Source organism: Pan paniscus, chromosome 13, assembly GCF_029289425.2.
Source record: "Pan paniscus chromosome 13, NHGRI_mPanPan1-v2.0_pri, whole genome shotgun sequence".
NCBI lineage: Eukaryota > Metazoa > Chordata > Mammalia > Primates > Hominidae > Pan > Pan paniscus.
In genome coordinates, this window is record NC_073262.2 from 23,265,058 (window position 1) to 23,287,200 (window position 22,143).

At 46.2% G+C, this 22,143-nt stretch overlaps 1 protein-coding gene across 1 annotated transcript in view; it reads right to left on the reverse strand.

The window, feature by feature from the left end:
- The window catches only part of TFCP2L1 (transcription factor CP2 like 1), a 68,586-nt gene extending 46,722 nt beyond the window's left edge, over window positions 1–21,864 (reverse strand). The window contains exons 1-2 of the mRNA XM_003819163.6: window positions 19,930–21,864; window positions 15,993–16,144 (exon numbers count right to left, since the gene is read on the reverse strand). Coding sequence (XP_003819211.2) covers window positions 15,993–16,144; window positions 19,930–20,108 — 331 coding nt within the window. The 5' untranslated portion in view covers window positions 20,109–21,864. The remainder of the gene's footprint in view (window positions 1–15,992; window positions 16,145–19,929) is intronic.
- Window positions 21,865–22,143: the final 279 nt, after the last annotated feature.

The following is a 22,143-nucleotide window of genomic DNA, read 5'->3' on the forward strand; positions in this document are numbered from 1 at the left end:
AGATGGCCGCCAGTCTGTTACCCATACCCTCTCCATCATAAAGACAGACACTAAACAATAAATAACAACAAATAACAAGTGCTGGCCGGGGAGAAGCTGGATCCCTCCTGTATTGCTGGTAACAATGTAAAATAGTATAGCTGCTTTGGAAAACCGTCTGGCAGTTCCAGAGTCACCATTTGACCCAGCAATTCCCCTCCTACAAATATAACCAAGAGAAATGCAAACACAGGTCCACACAAAAATGTTTACACAAAGGCTCACAACAGCATTATTCACAATAGCCAAAAAGTAGAAACAGTCCAAATGTCCATCAACTTTTAATTTAAATAAAACGTGGTACATCCCACAGTGGAATATTATTTAGCAATAAAAAAGGAACGAAATACTGATATATGCTCAACATGAAGACCCTTAAAAACATGATGGACGGAAAAATGCTGCCACAAAAGACCACCACTTGTGTGATACCATTTATGTGAAAAGTCTAGAATAGGCAAGTAGGTAGAGATAAAGTAGATTACTGGTTGCCTGAGGGCGGGGGAAAGGAGAATGGGGAATGAGTGCTAGGGGTGCAGGATTTCTCTAAGAAGGGACAAAAATGTTCTAAAATTAGTTGTGATGGCTAAGTATATTTAGTTGAATAATAAAAAACATTGAATTTTATACAGTAAATGGGTGAATTGTAGGGTATGTGAATCATATCACAATAAAGCTTTTTTTTTTCTTTCAGACAGGGTCTCACTCCGTCACCCAGACTGGAGTGCAGTGGTGCAATCTCGGCTCATCACAACCTCCACCTCCCAGGTTTGAGTGATTCTCCTGCTGCAGCTTCCCAAGTATCTGGGATTACAGGCATGAGCCATCACGCCTGGCTAATTTTTGTATTTTTAGTAGAGTCGGGGTTTCACCATGTTAGCCAGGCTGGTCTCGAACTCCTGACCTCAGAAGATCCGCCTGCCTCGGCCTCCCAAAGTGCTAGGATTACAGGCGTGAGCCACCATGCCTGGCCAAGAGTGGCTCCTTTAAAACAAAACACAAAACACCTTCCTCATTCAGAGCAGACTCTGTACACATTCTTCCAAGTAGTAATCTTTTTTTTTTTTTTTTTTTGAGACAGGGTCTCACTCTGTGGCCCAGGCTGAAGTGCAGTGATGTAGTCTCGGCTCAGTGCAGCCTCGACCTCTGGGGTTGAAGCCATTTTCCCACCTCAGTCTCCCGAGTAGCTAGGACCACAGATTTGTGCCACCACACCTGGCTAATTTTTATATTTTTTGTAGAGATGGTGTTTCCTTATGTTGCCCAGGCTGGTCCCGAACTCCTGGGCTCAAGTGATCTGCCCACCTTGGCCTCCCGAAGTGCTGGGATTTAATCTTTTTTTTTAATAGTTTTTTTTCCCCCAAGTAGTAATTCTAACCATAGCACAGTGGCCCCTGAAACCCGACTCAGGATCCCATTTCACTAACAGCAAAGTGAGTCTTCCCATCTCTGACCTTCCTTCCTTCCCTCTCTCCTCCTCCAAATATCCACAAAAAATTGCCAAAGTTAGTGGCAGAAGGAAAGTAACACTTACTGAGACCCTATGATGTACCTGGCCCGTTAATGTGATTTTTCCATAATGTACCATATAAATCATAACCCTATTTCTGCAGTGACCAGAGCAAGGTGAGAGTGTAAAGTTTATTAAACCAGGGTCCTCTCCTCCAGCCCCACTGATGGTCTGTCCTGACTGCCAGGCACCTGCTTGGTTTAGAGGCAGACAACAGCAGGGTTCCAGGCAGGCAGTTGCAGTCACCTGGGACTAGCAAGGTTTTGATGCTTCAGTGAGTGACTGTGTGTCTGTTTTTCCAGATGGGTCATCAAGTCACGAAATGAAATTTTAGGGACTTGCTTTAATCCGTTCTCAATCGAGGAAGTCTATCACATCCCCAGTGAAAGGGTGACCTGCCCTGGTCTGTACTAAGTGCTGCTGAGTGACTCGCCAGGGCTTCCAATGCTTCCGTGCTTTATGACACACTTCAACTTCAACAGAAAATCTTTTGGCTCTTTTTCCTTCAAAGTATTTCCAAAATACAGATGATTTTAATATAATTATTTTTTCATTATTTATTTATTTATTTATTTTTGAGATGGAGTCTCACCCTCTTGACCAGACTGGAGTGCAGTGGCATGAGCTTTGCTCACTGCAATCTCTGCCTCCCAGGTACAAGTGATTCTCCTGCCTCAGCCTCCTGAGTAGAGTTAGCTGGGACTACAGGTGCCTGCCACCACGCCCAGCTAATTTTTGTATTTTTAGTAGAGATGAGATTTCACCATGTTGGCCAGGCTGGTCTTGAACTCCTGGCCTCAATCAATCCACCAGCCTCCACCTCCCAAAGTCCTGGGATTACAAGCATGAGCCACCGCACCTGGCCACATTATTTATTATTTTACAGATAGGGTCTTGCAATGTTGCCCAGGCTGCTTTTGAACTCTGGGCTGAAGGCATCCTCCTATCTCAGCCTTCCAAGTAGCTAGTACTATAGGCATGAACCACCACATCCAGTAATGTGATTATTAAGAACATATTATTCTGGAATTGGACTGTCTGGAATTCAATCACGTAAGTATGATGTTTTAATTAACTGGCCCATTACTACTTAAAACATAATTAAAGTTTGACACGACCATGTAGACACCTATGAACATTAAAAATCTTTTTTTTTTTTTTTTTTTTTTTTGAGATGGAGTCTCGCTCTGTCACCCAGGCTGGAGTGCAGTGGCGCGATCTCGACTCACTGCAATCTCCGCCTCCCGGATACAAGCGATTCTCCTGCCTCAGCCTCCCGAGTAGCTGGGACTACAGGCATGTGCCACCATGCCCGGCTAATTTTTTGTATTTTTAGTAGAGATGGGGTTTCACCGTGTTAGCCAGGATGGTCTCGAATTCCTGATCTCAAGTGATGCGCCTGCCTTGGCCTCCCAAAGTGCTGGGATTACAGACAATGAGCCACCACGCCCAGCCCTAAAAATCATGTCTATGTGCTATAAGCTGTGATAAGCAATCTGTACAAGTAACCTCGTATTTATTTCAATACATTCTGATTGGTTTTTAAAACAACAAAGAAGTCCAGGCATGGTGGCGCACATCTGTAATCCCAGCACTGTGGAAGGCCAAAGCAGGAGTTCAACACCAACCTGGGCAACACAGGGAGACCCTGTCTCTATAAAATATATGTTAGCCAGGCTAAAGATTGCTTGAGCCCAGGAATTCAAGACTGCAGTGAGCTACGATCACAGCACTGTACTCCAGCCTGGGTGACACAGAAAGAGTCTGTCTCTCTAAAACAAACAAAAAAACAATAACAAAACACACCCCCTATTAATTTATTGGTATTTTTATTAGTTTAGCCTGAGATTCACAAATTATGGAATTCACAAATTTCACATTTTGGAAAGCGTTTGTTCTTTGTTTTTTTTTCTTTTAAACCTTTGTACGTGGTTTACCACATTCTTTGCTGATTAAACATTTTTATAAATATTTACTTTTTTTTTAAGTTTTGGCCTATAGTATCTTTCCCATTTATTTATTTATTTATTTAGTAACAGGGTCTCACTGTTACCCAGGCTGGAGTGCAGTGGCACGATCTCGGCTCACTACAGCCTCAACCTCCTGGGCTCAAGCGATCCTCCTGCCTCAGCCTCCAGAGTGGCTGGGACTACAGGCGTGCACCACCATGCCCGGCTAACATTTCTAAATTTTATATGGCCAAAATAAAGTATCCCTATGTGGCAAAAAAATACAACAAAAATATTATATCATTCTCCAGGCTATACTGAGGTAAGTGTTATGCCTATTTTACAGAAAATGCAGTTGACAGGTTCAGTAGCTTGGGGGAGAAGAGAAGAACCAGACTGGGAGCTGGGTACATCCAACTCCAACATTCACCACTTTCAATGTGCCACTCAGTTGTTAGGAAAGGCTAATTAATAGTGTCATTCAGGCTGGCATTTGAGGGAATGAGGGAAAGGTGTTTACTTTAATAACACATACTAGATACCTTTCACGGCCATACAAAAGGACCTTCTTCATTCTTGTCACAGCTGCATATTATTCCACTATATCAAGGTTCTACATTCAGTCAGTTATTGTGGGACAATGTGATGATGGCCATATGGAAATTAACAGAGTTGGAGCCCTAATTTATTCCTTATGCACCATAATAAATGTCAAAGTATCAAAGATTAGGGAAAGGCTTTTTTTTAATTAAAAAAAAGATGGATATCAATAAAATCTTAAAGTGAAGAAGGCATTTCCTAAATGTGACATGAAATACAAAAATAATTAAGGTGAAGTCCAATAAACCAGATAATAAAAATTTATCTTAAAAACTTTTATGGCTGGGCGCAGTGGCTTACACCTGTAATCCTAGCACTTTGGGAGGCTGAGGCGGGGGTGGATGGCTTGAGTCCAAGAGTTTGAGACCAGCCTGGGCAACATGGCAGAATCTCAACTCTACAAAAATACAAAAATTAGTCAGGCTTGGTGGCGGCCATTTGTAGTACCAGCTACTAGGGAGGCTAAGGCAGGAGGATCACCTGAGCCGAGGAGGTTAAGGCTGCAGTGAGCTGTAATCGCACCACTGCACTCTAGCCTGGGTGACAGAGGTGAGACCCTGTCAAAACAACAACAACAAAAAAACTTTTATTATGGGCTGGGTGCAGTGGCTCATGCGTATAATCCCAGCACTTAGGGAGGCTGGGGCAGGAAGACTGCTTGAGGCCAACAGTTGTCGACCACCCTGGCCAACATAGAGACCCTTCCTCTATAAATTAAAAACAAACAGCAAAAATTATGTAAAAGAGGCCGGGCCTGGTGGCTCATGCCTGTAATCCCAGCACTCTGGGAGGCTGCAGCGGATCACTTGAGTTCAGGAGTTCGAGACCAGCCTGGCCAACAGGGCAAAACCCTGACTCTACTAAAAATACAAAAATTAGCCAGGCGTGGTAGTGGACACCTGTAATCCCAGCTACTCAGGAGGTTGAAGCAGGAGAATCACTTGAACCTGGGAGGCAGAGGTTGCAGTGAGCAGAGACTGCGCCACTGCACACCAGCCTGGGTGACAGAGCAAGACTCCATCTCAAAAAAAAAAAAAAAAAAAAAAAAAAATATATATATATATATATATATATATGCAAAAGAAATAAACTAATTTAAAAAGGAATGAAATGAATGAAAAAGTGGGAAAATATTTCCAGTGCATATTATAATATCCCAAATATACAAGCAGCTCTTACAAATAAATAAGGATGAAAATCTCACTAGAAAAATGGGTAGATCACATGAAAGGCAAAAAGAGTAAAATGAAAAAATATTTCACATCATTGAGGAAAGGAGAATTAAAAGAAGACCCTATATTTTCCCCACCAGTTACCAAAGGGTAAACAGTGTTGGCAAAGGCAAAGAAAAACAGACCTTCTTCAGTCATTTAAAGAAGTGATGTATGCTAGACACTGGGCTAGGCCTCGCAGTGAACAAGATGACCAAGTCTCTGCCCTCAAGTTTATATTTCATGTGTGGCAGAGACTGGAAAAAGATAAGGGAGGAGAAAATAAACAAGTATTCAGATAGTTATTGTTCACAAAGTACAAACTGGCACAACTTCACTGGAAGGCAATCGGCAGTACCTACCAAAATGTCGTGCTGGCAATTCTATTTCTAGGTGTGTATCCTACAGCTATTTTCACTCCCGCTTAAACACAAAGATATACATAGATGTTCATGGATTACTAGAGCACCAGGTTATAACCATGAAAACAATGGAAACAAGCCTAATGTTCCTCAACAGAACAAGCTATACAACAGCCATACAATGATCGTAGTGTAACCAGTAAAGATCAGATTTTGCTTATTATATTTTTTAATGTACTCATGTGGAAAGACATTGAAGATATTTTGTTTGGGGGAAAAAAAAAGCAGCAGGACACAGTGGCTCATGCCTATAATCCCAACACTTTAGGAGGCTGAGGAGGGGAAAACTGCTTGAGCCCAAGAGCTCTAGGCTGCAGTGAGCTATGATTGTGTCACTGCACTCCAGCCTGGGCAACAGAGCGAGACTCTATCTCTAAACACACTTTTTTTTTTTTTTTTAAAGCAAGTTGTTGGCCGGGAGTGGTGGCTCACACCTGTAATCCCAACACTTTGGGAGGCCAAGGCAGGTAGACTACTTGAAGTCAGGAGTTCAAAACCACCCTTGCCAACATGGTGAAACCCCGTCTCTACTAAAAATACAAAAATTGGCTGGGCATGATGGCAGGTGCCTGTAATCCCAGCTACTTGAGAGGCTGAGGCAGGAGAATCGCTTGAACCTGGGAGGAAAAGATTGCAGTGAGCCGAGATCGCACCACTGCACTCCAGCCTGGGCGACAGGGCAAGACTCCGTCTCAAAATAAAAATAAAAAAAAAAAACAAAAAAGCAAGTTGTCAAACAGCAAATATAAATATGATCCCATTTCTCTTAAAAAGCAAAAGGTACACATGGCGAACATATATAAGGTTATATGCATGTTTGTCTATGGAAGCAGATATATATGGGTTAAGGTATGACTACGAAAAATCTGGAAGGTAGAACTATGGCACATTTTCTAGAGTATATATGGTTTGGCTGTTCTATTTTATAAAAGAATGTACTACTTTATACTCAGGAAAAAACAAGGGGAAAACATTTTTTAAGTAATACATTTTAAAGTCATTTGGTTTATTCAGTTTATATTCCCAAACTTCAGGCTAAAAATTAATCTGGAAAGAAAATTTCAGCTATGGAAAAAAGATGATAAACAAAATAACTAATCCTTTGCCTCATTCCTTAAATTCAAAGTCACTGATATAATTGGTAAGAAGGAAAAACATAACTGGGTACTTATTGTTTGCCAGGTATTTGTTATTCATGTAACCCACAAAGTGAAACTGTCCTGGTTTCATAAATGAGGAAACTCGGGCTCCAAAGAATCAAGTGATTTCCCTGGAGCAGAAGCTGGTCAAAAAGACAGAACTGCAAATCTGTTTGGTTCTAGGAGCAGGGAAGACAGGACTTTCCCCTGAAGCTCTTATCTCCCTCCCTGAGGTTGCTGTGAGTGGAAAACAGGAGGGTTGGGGGTAGGGTAGGAGCAACTGATAATGGACGTTTTTTTCCTCTCCAAGGAGGCATTTTCTCCCCATTCCATTCCTTCCCCCGACAAAGCTTCATCCACCCTCCCTCAGAGCTGCATCAGGAGTACCAAGTGACAGAGCTCCTGCACCGAAGTGCCTGGCCCAGAATCCTGCCTGCAGGAACTCCAAGAAAAAGCAGCCAGAGAAAGAAAGGGTGCTTCCCCTTCCAGAACTCCCTTTATTATTGCACCCCAGTTCAATCACTCTCCTGGCTTTCAAACTTACATGATATAAGAGGGAAGCCTGATTTCACCTCTCAGCTGGTCATCTGTAAGATGGGAACGACGCATCTTGGTAGAACAACCCAGAAGAGAGTATCAGAAAGTGCTTTCCAAATTTTCAAGTGCTAACAAAGAAGTACCACCCTAAAGGCTGAGGTTCTCGCCTACCAGGTAATACAAACCCTCCTTAACATGAAAGTTTACGGCATTTAGGAGTTCAGTGCTTTTTGTGATCTTTATTTCTAAAATGCTATTTCAACACCTTGCATAGGAAATTCTCCGCAGGGTTATGTCCCTCGTGTGGTTGTACAGCGAGTGAAGAATGAACGGAAAAGTGAAGCAAGCCTTCCCAAAGCTACCACCGTTTAACTCTAAGAGATGCAGTTCTTAGCTTTAGAGCCAACCCTGTGTTAATCTTTGAATCGGGAAAAGAAAGGATAAAAATCAGCAAAAGTTATCAAAGTCTCAACTCGATGACCTTGTTAACTTCCAAAACAGGATTGGTGAGATGTTTCCTCTTTATTAATAACAATGGCTGACATGTGAGTGCTTGCTATGTGCCCGGCATTTCAGTGTTCTACATGCATTAGCTCATTTTACCCATACGGCAGCACCTACTTTGTAGGGAGTTTACTTCCCCCATCTCACAGGTAAGGAATTGGAGGCAAAGAAAGGTTCAGTGACTTGCCCAGGTGGTTGCCAGATGGTTTAGCCTCAGCAAGGCAGGTGGAGTTCTAGGTCAGATATCTGGTCTACCTCTCCAGCCATATCACTCGTATTTCCCCTTGTGTTTGAAACCCTCATCATCCTGAACCGCTTAGGATTCCTGGGATAGACAGTGTGTTCAACTGCACCCCCATGCTTGCCTTTGCATGTGGCTTTTCTTTCTTCTCACCAAGCCACCATCCTCCTCCAACCAATAGGAAATTTTACTCCATGAATGAATGAAAGTAAGCATATTATGAAAATTCATTACTATACTTAAGACTCAAGAGTTGTTTTGACAGAAAATATCAAAGCATTCCCCACCGCAAGTCATTCTTGCAATGTTGTTTCTTATCTCAAGCCAGAAATCCCCATGCAGATTGCCTGGGGTTCTCTCTTCTCTGCTCTCCCGGACTCCTCCTCCTCCACATCCCTTGTCATCCCTCCACACCCTCCTCGTCCCTTCCCTCAGGCTCCAGCCTTCAGGAAGATATGTCTACAACCACCTTTGGCCACTGACAAAGAGGAAGTTACCTGGAAGTTTGCAAACCTCTATTCAACTCTCTATCCACCTCTAGGAAGGACCTTTTCAGAGGAAGAGAACAGAGTTTGTTTTTCAAATCATTTTCACCATATCTAAAACTAGCCACTGGGCTTGGTGATAGGACATCCCAATGAAACACACATGTCCAAGCCACATGTCCTCAAGGCATTTGTTTGACACTGCACTGAGAAATGGGCATCCAGTGGTTTAAGTGACTTTTTGATTTATGCCTATAGCATCTTTTCCATGTTTTCAGAGAACTTTAAACACATCATTACAAGGAAGAGGAGAGGACCTGTGGTGGCTTCACAAGAATAATGCAGTAACTACCATAGAGGCTTATAAACACTTAATAGCAGGCTTTTCAATGAACGAAAAATGTCTTGAATGACGTGTCAAAACTACTTTTTAAGAATTGTATCTTGGCAGGCCAAGGCGGGTGGATCACCTGAGGTCAGGAGCTCAAGACCAGCCTGGCCAACATGGCTAAACCCGGTCTCTATTTAAAAATACAAAAATTAGCCTGGCGTGGTAGTGGGCGCCTGTAACCCCAGCTACTCGGGAGGCTGAGGCAGGAGAATCGCTTGAACCCAGGAGGCAGAGGTTGCAGTGAGCCGAGGTCACACCACTGCAATCCAGCCTGGGCAGCAGAGCAAGACTCTGTCTCCAAAAAAAAAGAAAAGAAAAAAAAAAACCAATTGTATCAATGCCTTTGGTCATATGATAAAGAATAAGCTACTTAAATGAGGTACACTGAAAAAGATATCTAGTGCAGCATTACTGATTGGCGGGGGGATAAAATCATGCCTATTTTTAGATTTTCTAAATATTTACAGAGCACCTACTATACTCTCAAGGCACTCAGCTTAATACTGAGGATACAGGTTGAGCATCCCTAATCCAAAAATCCAAAACCTGAAACTTTTTGAGTCCTGATGTGACCCCACATATTGTCCACATGGGTGGCTGAGATCATCTTTTCTGATGACTCGATGTACACAAGCTTTGTTTTATAAACAAAATTATTTAAAATATTGTATAAAATTACCTTCATCTCATGTGCCTAAGGTGTACATGAAACGTAAGTGAATTTTGTGTTTAGATGTGGGTCAGAGCCTCAAAACATCTCATTATGGATATGCAAATATCCAAAAATCCAAGAAAATTCAAAATCCAAAATACTTCCAATCCCAAGCATTTAGGAAAAGGGGTATTCTTCAGCCTATACTTTAAAATTGTAGGGGCCAGGCAGTGGCTCATGCCTGTAATCCCAACACTTTGGGAGGCCAAGGAGGATTGCTTGAGCTCAGAAGTTTGAGACCAGCCTGGGCAACATAGTGGGATCTTGTCTCTACGAAAAATAGAAAAATTAGCTGAGTGTGGTAGCACGTTTATCCCAGCTACTTGAGAGGCTGAGGCAAGAGGACTAATTATTCCAGGAGGTGGAGGCTGCAGGAGCCATGATTATGCCACTGCATTCAGCCTGGGTGAAAGAGCAAGAAGACCCTGTCTCAAAAAAAAAAAAATTATTTAATGCATGGCTCAGCCCTATAGAACTTCCATTCTATTATGGGAGGCAGACACTAAAACAATTACACTGTATATTTTTTCCAGCAGTTATGACAATATTCTGCCCTAAATAACAAAAGGAAATAGTGAAATAACATGTAGAGGCCGGGCGCGGTGGCTCACACCTGTAATCCCAGCACTTTGGGAGACCAAGGCAGGTGGATCATCAGTTCAGGAGATCGAGCCCATCCTGGCTAACACGGTGAAACCCCATCTCTACTAAAAATACAAACTGTTAGCCAGGCATGGCAGTGGGCGCCTGTAGTCCCAGCTACTTGGGAGGCTGAGGCAGGAGACTGGCGTGAACCCAGGAGGCGAAGCTGGCAGTGAGCCGAGATCGCGCCACTGCACTCTAGCCTGGGCGACAGCACGAGACTCCATCTCAAAAAAAAAAAAAAAAGAAAAAGAAATAACATGTAGACATTTTACATGTTTAGGATACTTTTAATAATAATGGAAAATGTTATTACAAGAACAGTATTTAATAAAAGCAAGAAACAACCACATAAAGCATAATCTCATCCATTTGTTTTTTTAAGAAAAAGTATAGAAGTAAGTCTTTTTTTTTTGAGACAGGGTCTCGTTCTATCACCCAAGCTAGAGTGCAGTGGCTCAATCTTGGCTCACTGCAACCTCTGCCTTCTGGGTTCAAGCAATTATCCTGCCTCAGCCTCCCAAGTAGCTGGGATTACAGGTGCCCGCCATCACGCCCAGCTAATTTTTGTATTTTTAGTAAAGATGGGGTTTCACCCCGTTGGCCAGGCTGGTCTAGAACTCCTGACCTCAGGTGATCCACCTGCCTCAGCCTCCCAAAGTGCTGGGATTACAGGCGTGAGCCACCGCGCCCAGTTGAGAAGGAAGTCTTAACGGTTATAACCCTCTGTAAGAATAAATTATTGGGAACGGCTAAAAAGAATACTGAGAGGAACCTCTCTGACACAGGAAAACATATTTCTAAGCTACAAAAATTAGTTCAATGAGGAATTCGGCAAGAACATCAGCAGCACAGGACAAGTCTGTCTACTGCTTGCCTTACAATTTAGGATATGGTTTGTTTTTAAGTTATACTTAAGTTCTGAGATACATGTGCAGAACGTGCAGGTTTGTGACATACGTATACATGTGCCATGGTGGTTTGCTGCACCCATCAACCCGTAACCTACGTTAGGTATTTATCCTAATGCTATCCCTCCCCTTGTCCCCCACCCCCCGACAGGCCCCAGTGTGTGATCTCCCCTCCCTGTGCCCATATATTCTCATTGTTCATCTCCCACTTATGAGTGAGAATATGCGGAGTTTGGTTTTCTGTTCCTGTGTTAGTTTGCTGAGAATGATGGGTTTTTTAATGTTTCACAAGTGTCCCAGCATTTTGAGAGGCCGAGGTGGAAGGACTGCTTGAACCCAGGAGTTCAAGAGCAGCCTGGGAAACATGGCAAAACCCCATCTCTACCAAAATTACAAAAATTAGCCGGGTGTGGTGGCGCACAACTGTAGTCCCAGCTACTCAGGAGGCTGAGGTAGGAGGATCCCCTGAGCCCGCGAGGCAGAGGCTGCAGTGAGCTGAGATGGAGCTACTGCACTCCAGTCGGGGTGATGGAGCAAGACCCTGTCTCAAAAAAAAAAAAAAAAAAAAAAAAGCCAACAAAAAAAGTTTCAGAATTGACTTTCTAAATTTGTGAGATAAAGGTAGGAAAAGTCAGGCGATAACTAGAAAATAAACAAACTCAGATCTTCATATCACATCATAAATTCCAAATGCATTTCAGTAAGTGTTAAAATTTAGACACCTCTAAATGAAATTCAGAAAACTACTCAGCTAATTGATTTTGAGATGAGCAGCCATTTTCTTTTAAGCATAAAAGAAAAGTTTATTTTCAAAGAATGAAAGATTTGACCATAGACATTTAAAATAGATCTCTACAGAAAAAAAAAAAATCACAACATATACCTTACACCATAAATATAGTTATCACCCAACGAAAGTTAAATGGCCTGCAACCATCAGAGAAAAATACTTGCAAAAAATGGGAGCTAAAAGGTTGGTATTCTTCATAAATAGTATGCCCTTATCCATAAAATATAAACACCCCAACAAAAATGTGCAAAGGACAGGAATATAATAAACAAATTAAAAAGATCAATAAATGTATTTTAAAATATCCAACTGCATTAACAATCACAGAAATGCTAATTTAAGGCCAGGGGTGGTGGTACACACCTACAGTCCCAGCTACTCAGGAAGCTGAGGAAGGAGGATCACTTGAGCTCAGAAATTTGGGTCCAGCCCGGGCAACCCAAGCCAGACCCCAGCTCAAAAAAGAAAAGAAATGTTAGTTTAGGATTAAATTCCATGTTTCACTAATCAGATGACAAAAAACAATAACCAATATTGGAAAAGAGACAAAATGTATACTGCTGGCTGGCACGTAAATTGGTACATTCTTCTGAGAAAGCAATTTGGTGATATGCATCAAAAGCCTCAATGTTCAAATCCTTTGATCCAGAAATTCTACTTCTTAGGTATTTATTTTTAAAATACATAAATAATCAACATTTCACAGGAAGATTTATATGCAAGGATGTTGTTCATCATAATAGTATTTAATTTCTAACTGGAAACTAAGTGGCCATAATATGAAACAGTTAAAAGTCATAGAAATATACAATGTAATACTATGCAGCCATTACAGAAATGCAAGTCCTCAAATCATTTTCAATGACATGAGACGGCTGACAAATATAGTAAATGAAAAAAAGGATATATGTCTGTAGCATAATCACAGAAAGATATATATACAAACATGTAGAAATAAGGTTAGCAGTGGTTTCTGGTGAAATCGGAGGGGATTTTAATTTTGTTTTAATTGTCTTCCTTTTGCTTTTCTAAATTATTCAAACTTTCTATAAAGTAGATTATTTTAATAACCTACAAAATATAATTTTAAAAATATAAATATACCAAATTAACATGAGATGATGAGACCATAGGGGTAACTCCTTTTTCTCTCTTTTAACTGATCTATGAGAGGATCAACTTTTAAAACTCTTTTTTAAAAAACCTAGTAGGCTGGGCACAGTGGCTCACGCCTGTAATCCCAGCACTTTGGGAGGCTGAGGCAGGTGGATCACCTGAGATCAGGAGTTTGAGACCAGCCTGGTCAACATGGTGAAACCCCGTCTCTACTAAAAATACAAAAATTAGGTGGGCGTGGTGGCACATGACTATAATCCCAGCTACTTGGGAGGCTGAAGCAGGACAATCGCTTGAACCCAGGAGGCAGAGGTTGCAGTGAGCCGAGCCTGCACCACTGCACTCCAGCCTGGGTGACAGAGCAAGACTGTCTCAAAAAGAAGAAAGAAAAAAAAAAAACACCTAGGGGGTGGCCAGGCCTGGTGGCTCACACCTGTAATCCCAGCACTTTGGAAGCCCAAGGTAGGTGGATCACTTGAGGCCAGGAGTTCAAGACCAGCCTGGCCAACATGGAGAAACACCGTCTCTACTAAAAATACAAAAATTAGCTGGGTGTGGTAGCACACGCCTGAAAAACCAGCTACTTAGGAGGCTTAGGCAGGAGAATTGCTTGAACCCAGGAGGCAGAGGTTGCAGTGAACCGAGATCGTGTCATTGCACTCCAGCCTGGGAGACAGAGCAAGACTCTGTCTCAAAAAAAAAGGAGTTGGAAGGGGTGGAGGAAAGGTAAGGAACTCAGCTAATGGCCTTACCAACTGGAGCAGGGGCCAGGGCAGGGACAGACACACAATATCTTGGTCTAGGAGCAAGACCTCAGACCTTGGACCCACTCTTCAGCACCACAGGACTTAGCCAACAAGAAGAACCACATCAAAGCTCAATGGATGCTATAAACATCTCATTTTTCCCTGCTAAATTTAAGCAAAAAAGCAGAGGCCCAAAGAGGAAAGAAAGTGCTCAAAGGTGCATAACCAGTTGGTAGCACTTGACCTTCCATGAAAGTGAAAGGCAAATGGCAAAAACCATTCCACACAGCGGCACAGATGCACACTTGGCCACGTCACCCACCAACCATGGCCACCGTCCACTGCAGATGGTGCACAGGTCTCCGGGCCTGAGCAGGAAGCTCTAAAGCTGAGGGAGCTCGGCTGAGCAAGAACAACTGAGGCCGGCAGAGCTGCCCTTGGGGATAAAGCATCACCTTCCACTGCGGCCCCTCCACAATGAGAGGGGGTTGCTTCTACCCAGAGGGAGGCAGACAGAGCCAGCTGCTACTTCTGAGCTAGTTTCTTGGCCCAGAAGCTGGCAAATTCAGCAGTAAGCAGAGAGCCTGATGACCACGTTGGACTTCCACCCTGGCTGGCTCTCCAAATTGAGGAATCAAAGTTCGCGGAAAGGAAGCTACACATGTAAGACAAATTGCTACGACACTGCAGCTCCCCTGCAATTCCCTGTGACCCCACAGAAACCAGCGTTCCTCTGCCCGTCTGCTCTGCCCATTGAAAGTAGAGGGGTATCATACCAGTCAGGGGTAGAGCAGACACACAGTCCTTTGCTCATCCTTGCTGGATGCCTGGGTGGGTGGCCAGAACTGTTTCATGTCTGGGGCACACAAACAATAAAAGATAAAGCAGAAGGTGACAAATCCACATGATGCCAGGGTGGTCATGAGACGACCCAGGAAGAAAGTGCAAAAAACGCATACTCATAATCATGATAGAACCACAAAAACACCATCCATCAGGATACTTGCCCACGTGTTCTGGAAAAGGGAACCAGCAACTGAACAACCACTATCATACCAGGCACCTCACAGACCTTCATTCTTTTAAACTCCACAAAATTATACTTCTTGTTTTACACATGAAAACACTGAGGTTCAGAGAAAAAAAAAAGGCAGCTCCAAGTCACAGAGCTAGGAAGTGCCAGAGTTGGAATTCAAACTCCAAAGCCTGTTTCGCTCAGGACATGGTGAGGGAACTTGTCCCCATCACCACAGAGGGCTTTTGTCTAGCATGGATGCAACCCTGCTCCGGTGCTGCGCAGGACACAGGCCAGCCATCCCACCACTGCCAGGTGCAGCTCCAGGACCTGGGATGCTGACGGTACTCAGTGTATGTCTTCAAAGGACACAATCATGGTCACAATAAATAATCACCATGTGTCCAGGCGCCGTGGCTTAGGCCTGTAATCCCAGCACTTTGGGAGGCGCAGGCAGGTGGATCACTTGAGCCCAGGAGTTTGAGACCAGCCTGGGCAACATAGTGAGACCCCCCCCCAGCTCTACAAAAAATTTAAAAATTAGCCGGGCATGGTGGTCTACACCTGTGATCCCAGCTACTTGGGAGGTTAAGGTGGGAGGGTCACTTCTTGGGTTGAGGAGGTCAAGGGTGCAGTGAGCCATGATCATGCCACTGCATGCCAGCCTGGGCAACAGAACAAGACTCCCTCAAAAAAGGAAAAAAAAAAAAAAAAAAAAAGAAAGAAGGAAGGAAGGGAGGGAGGGAAAAACAGAAATAATGCTAGCATCTGCTCCATGGAGGGGCTATAGGAGGAATGCAGAGTGTTACCCTGTTACCCGCGTAAGGTATCTGATGTTTCCATTTTTCAGATGAAGACACTGAGGCTGGAGGGGGTCACACAGCTGGAAAATGGAATCTGAACCTGCACCTGTTCTCTTTCCCGAGCCCGACCTCACCCACCGTAACAAAGTCACAAGGCCCAAATGGGCCTTTCACATCAGCTCCCCACTGCTTCTGGGTTCCGCCCTGGCCCGGGGCCTCTGGCCACTACCTTGGTTGAGGTAGGTCAGCGTCTCTTCATGCAGCTTCACGGCTGGGGACGTGGCAGCACACAACACATATTGCAGGGGTGGCAGGCGGGCCTCGTTCTCGGGGGACAGCTGGGGTTCCTCCTGCTTGAAGATGGGCAGAGCGAGCACATCACTGCAACACACAGGAAGCAGAGGTCAGGAGCAGAGCCCCAGGGGACTCCTGCACAGAGCCAGGGCGAAGCTAGAGAGACGACGCAGACCACCGGGGCCCAGGGTGACACGGCACGCGCATCACAGGGTGCTGGCTGCACTCCTGCAACCCTCGCATACTCCAGATGCTTTAAAACAGAGGAAACCGCTCCTTCGTGACTCTAGTTTCACTCAATGACCCCCCAAAACACTGATTCAATCAGCCCATCAAGGAGGTAAAAGGGCAAAGTTAGCTAACATCTACAGAAATCCTCTCCATGCCAGAGACAGGCTAGCAGCAAAGGGACCTCTAAGACATTTATTTGGTTTCTATCCACAAGCGATCACTCATAAAGTTTCACTTTTAGAATAAAAATCTAAACAAACATTTTTATTTTTTAATCAACAATTCCATTTACCGGCCACTTCTCATAGCAATACAACTCTGTCCTCCAGGCTCTGTAAACTATGCAAATGAACAAACCACTCCCTTCCCTCCCTGAGTACCCAGGTTGAGACATTCCTCCATCCCTTCTAAAGAGAGGACAACTGGACACTGTTTTCAGGGTCATTCTGATCTGTCCAAAAGGCAAACAGGAAGGAAGGACCTTGGCTTCAAGTCTGTGTTTGTGTGGTTGGTTTTTTTTGGGGGGGGCGGGGGGGACGGAGTTTCACTCTTGTTGTCCAGGCTGGAGTGCAAGTGGCGTGATCTCGGCTCACTGCAACCTCCACCTCCCGGGTTCAAGCAATTCTTGTGCCTCAGCTTCCTGAGTAGCTGGGATTATAGGAATGAGCCACCACACCTGGCTAATTTTTGTATTTTTAGTAGAGACAGGGTTCCACCATGTTGGTCAGGCTGGTCACTAACTCCTGACCTCAGGTGATCCACCCACCTCGGCCTCCCAAAGTGCTGGGATTACAGGTGTGAGCCACCGCGCCCAGCCCAGTCTATTTTCTTATCCAAGTGGGAAATCTTGAAATCCTTGCTCCAAGTTTCTTTTCCTCCACCTCTTAACAAAACTCCCCACGTTAAAAAAAAAAAAAAATGAAGTCATCATCCTGCGACTTAGGGAGGAACTTGTTTCTGGATATATTTTTTAAGCCAGGAGCAGTGGCTCATGCCTGAAATCCCAGTACTTTGGGAGGCTGAGGTGAGAAGACTGCTTGAAGCCAGGGGTTTGAGACCAGCCTGGGCACCACAGTGAGACCCCACCATCTCTAAAAAAAAAAAAAAAAGGAAAAAGAAAGAAACAAAAAACCCAGCATTTTAAAAATGCCCTTACAAGGGACAAAGAATTCCTTGAGAACATGAATGACCTACAGGCAGGCAAGGCTTGTGTAAGGTCTCTAAATTATGAGCAGCACATAAACAAGTGCCAAATAAGTGCCAGTGCTCTTATCTTGATAACCCTCTTCCCTTCGTGGGTCCCTGACTAGGAATCCAATTAGCTGACCCCACTTGTCTGTATAAACAGAGTCACTGGTACAATCTGTTCCTCGCACATCATAAACAAGCGTCTCTACAACACAAACCCGGCACACACCCCATCAACATCTAATCAATTTTGAGAAGAAAAAGCCTGGCATTGAGCACACACCTGGAAAACCTGCCCTGTGTGGGCCTCCCCCGTCACCATCCACTGCCGAAAAATAAGGGTGCAAGGCCGTCTCGACTTTCCCCACAGGGCGTCTTCCTTTTGTCAGAGCAGGGCACACTCCCAGCCCAGGCGGTTCTCTAGGAACACTGAGGATTGCATAATTTCATGTTTGCCCAGACCGTGTCAAGTTAATAATCCACGGACTGCTGCCTTTAAATTTTTTAAAAAGGGGCGGGTGGGCAGAGGAAGTTAAGAACCATCCCTCAACAGTAACTTGTTTCAAGCCTGGCATCTTTATTTGCCAAGGAATAAAAGTCACGAGAACATCAAACAGAAAGGGGGAAGGGAGTAAAGGCCTCTACCCTGGTGAGGTCAGACAGCTTGCAGAAGTTCTGCCAAGTGAGGAGACGACCAAAAATAAAATACAAAAAACGCAAGGAAAAGGACCAGACCCTCCCTCTAGAGTCAGCGGACCAGGGGCATATGCACAAACCCCCACCTTGGCCCCCACTGAGGGCAAAACTCCCAGCTTCCAAGAAGTGACATAAAAAAGGGCAAGGACTTCTTTCCATGGTCCCCCGATGACCCCAGAAGCCAATATGGCTTTACAGCACCACCCACTCCCAACGCTCACCCTCCTCCTTTCACCAAATCCTAAAAGGTACCTGAGCTACTCCAGATAAACTTCCATCTCGGTAGCAGATGTCAGAACTGTACCTCCCAGGCAAGGGAGAATTGTTCCCTAACAAGGGAGAATTGTTCCCTAACGGGGTGAGGACATTGTAGGTATCTAGGAAGTTTCAAGTACACTCACCTTCAACTCAGGGTCACCTTCAAACTCATTGTTAAGATATGGCAACATACTTAATGGCAGCAAACTAAAACTTAGCCAAAGCTACAACTAAAACTTCAGTACAGTAAAAATGTATTCCATTGTAGCATTTCTTGCAAGTGAATGGACACTTAATCTCTGGGTGATTAACATCTCCTCCTGGGCTTCCCTCTGGTGACATCACCGTGGTCTGCCGGGTGGCTGTCAGCCTTTAAGGCTCCAGACTTTGCCATCTCCAACTACTTTGGCCCATGAATAAAAACAGCAGATACATCCACTAAACCCAATCATTCCCCCGCCTCCAGGAAAAGGGGATGTCTTCAGGGAGGACAAATACCTACCAGCAGCCAGGAATTACAAATAACGTTTTAAGATCTAAGTGGGAACTTGTTGGGGCCAAAACTAGCACTTAAAGGTAGCTCTAGTATGGGCGCTGTCAATGCCTGTGACTCCTTCGGCCTCATCATTCATTTTCCTTGAGCCCATATCAAATGCCCTTTGGGTTAAATTAGGCACATTTCATAAACTGTGACTAAGATGGAAATAAGGACAGGCTAAAGCTGGTTCAGGCGAGTTCACAAAGTGAAATGACTGCCCATTAGTCCCGGCCAGCAGCAGAACAGGGAAAAACAATCCTCCGGGAGCGAGAGCACACGGGGTCCTACCGCTAAGAGGGGCTTGTGGGGAACTGTGCAAAACACGCAGGACTTACTTTCCCCTCTGAAGGGCACTACTCAAATCCCTCCAGCAGAAGAAAGATTTCCATCAAGGGCAATAACCACGCGGGCCTCGGGCGAACACGCGCAAGACCATCGCGGGAAGTGGGGCGACCTGCCCCTCCGAGCCCGCCGCCCCTGGCCGCCGCCCGCCCCTCGTCCAAGGAAGGGCACTGCAGAGGGCGCGAGGCTGGGAGAGGGGGCCCGGCGGAGACGGGCAAAGAGCAGGGAACGAACTTCCCCGGGCCGGGCACCAGGCTGCTGGCAGGAAGTTTCCTCTACTTCTCCGATATGCGGGGGAGAGGAGGGCCGCAGGGGGCGGATGGGCCAGGGGAGGCGGCGGGCCGGCAGGTGCTCGCCCTGCACCCTCTCTGCCGCCTGGGAGGAGCCCTCGCAGACATAGGGCTCTGCGCGCTCGCCTCCCCAGCGGGCCCCCAACTCCGCACGTGGGGTCCCGCCGGCGTCCATCTGTCAGTCCCTAGGCGGGACGCTGGGCGGGTCTCTCGGTCCCCAGAGGGCGGACAGCGGGGAGGCCAGGGCCCAGCGGGGGCGCCCCCTCTCCGCCCCTGGACGTCCAACGGCGCCCGGCCCGAGCCCCGCGGGGACCGCGCGCGGCCCTTACCGCAGGTAGCTGCCGGAGTTGTGCTGGTTGTAGTGCTCGGGCTGCGTGTGCCAGAAGAGCATGGCTGGAACTCCCAGCGCGCCGACCGGGGCGCGGCAGCAAGCGCAGACGCGGGGCGCGCCGAGCTCCAACCCGCGGCTTCGCGCTCCGAACCCGCGGTGCCGGCCGGCTCGGCGCATTTATCGGCGGCCCAGGGGCGGGACAGCGGTGAGACCCGCCCCCCAGGAAGCGCGGCCCGGAGGGCGGCTCCCCGCGGCTGCCGCACCTGGCTGACTCCCGCGCGTGCCTTTCCGGCGAGCGAGCGCGCCTCCGGGGCGGCCAGACCAGAGGGCTCTAGGGCCGGCCGGGTGCTCTCCCCAAACTCCGATGTGGGGCTCAGGTGACCCTTGCCGCCCCCAACCCGCTCCACACGGCCCCTCTGGCCTCTGCTCCCCACTCTACGCCCAGGGCCGGTCTCCAGAGCGGCTCCGAGATTTCCAGCCTAGGCCCTCTCTGTCGCCTTTCCTCGCTCTTGTTTTTTCATAGCACTTCAGACGCTCTGAAATCATGGGGGTTTTTTTGTTGGTTTTTTTTTTTGGTTTTTTTTTTTTTTTTGAGACGGGGTCTCGCTCTGCCACCCAGGCTGGAGTGCAGTGGCGCGATCTCGGGGCTCACTGCAACCTCTCCTTCCAGGTTCAAGCAATTCTCCTACCTCAGCCTCCTGAGTAGCTGGGATTACAAGCGCCCCCCATCACGCCTGACTAATTTTTTTATTGTTAGTAGAGACGGGGTTTCGCCATGTTGGCCAGGCTGGTCTCGAACTCCTGACCTCAGGTGATCCGCCCACCTTGGCCTCCCAAAGTGCTGGCATTACAGGCGTGAGCCACCGAGTCAGGCCGACATTTTTTTATTTTTTATTTTTACTTGTGTACTGATTGTCTTTCCCATTAGACTGTAAGCTCCAAGAGGACAGGGCCTGGCTCTCTTAACACCCCGTTACCTGCACTGCCTAGAACAGTTCATGGGACATAGTTAAGATAAATATTTGTTGAGTAAACATAAAAAAAAAAAAAGGAATGCACCAAAAGAGTAATCAGAGAAGCCTTCCTGGAGGAGGTGACATTGAGCTGAGACCTGATGGATGCAAAGGAAGCATCTCTGTGAACAACACCTAGGGAAAAATAGTTCCAGGCATAGTTCCCTACCCCCTTGGCAACAGTGACTGCCAAAGCCTTGAGGAAGACCTACTTGGCATGGCTGGTCTTCAGGAGAGCTTAGGAGATGAGGTGAGGAGGGCGGGGAAGATCAGAGGGCCTGGCAGGCCAGGACAAGGAGCTAGGATTTTATTCTGTGTTTTAAGCAGAGGAGTCACATGTATGATTTGCCTTTTGGAAAGATCAGTCTGGCAGCAGTGTAGACAGTGGGTCATGGGGTGGAGGGGAGTGCCATTAGGAGGGAGTGGAGTTCCCTGGAGCCCTGACCCATATCCAGGTGCTATCCGGTCCTCCAGTACATGGCACAGCACCTGGCACAGAGGAGATGGGGATTCTGTCCCTGAGTATTAATCCAGTCAAATGACATCCCTTGGGGACCTGGTCCAGAACTCCCCACTCCCCCAGGCATGGATGTGGGTAAAACCCTCCCTCACTCTGCTGTTCCTGCCCTCCTCCCTCCAGCCATAGGTCACAACTGGCAAACCACTTCCTCTGTGCAGCCCTCAAGGACTGCCCCCCGCTGTTCTGCCCTGTTAGGAGAATGGGAATATTTCCCCGGCTTCAGGTGGTGCTGTCAGCAGACAGTCCCCCAGCCATCGGCTTCTCCAGGAACTGCCCCTGCTCAGAGAGCAGCCTTGCCCTCTGTCATGTCCCTCCTGGGATAGCCCACATCCCAATGACTATCCCAGCAGAAGTATAAAAGCTTGGCCATCTCTGCCTGACTGGGGACAGTGCCGATGGGGTATTTTAGCCCCAGGACTCCCCATGAAGACAGTCAAAGCTGTCACAAAACCTGTGTCCTGCTCAGGGTCTCCCTCCTGCTTCCTTCCAGTTCCTTGCCCAGGGGTTACTCTTAAGGGAACTTCCAAAGAAACATCCTGAACACCGACCCCCACAACCAACCTCACCCCATCAGGGTCCATGACAAACCCATTGTTTAAATGGGAGGCACTCTGGGGTGGTCTGGAAAGAACATGTCCTTTGCTGGACTCGTCCTTGAGTTCTAACAGGAGAGGTCCAT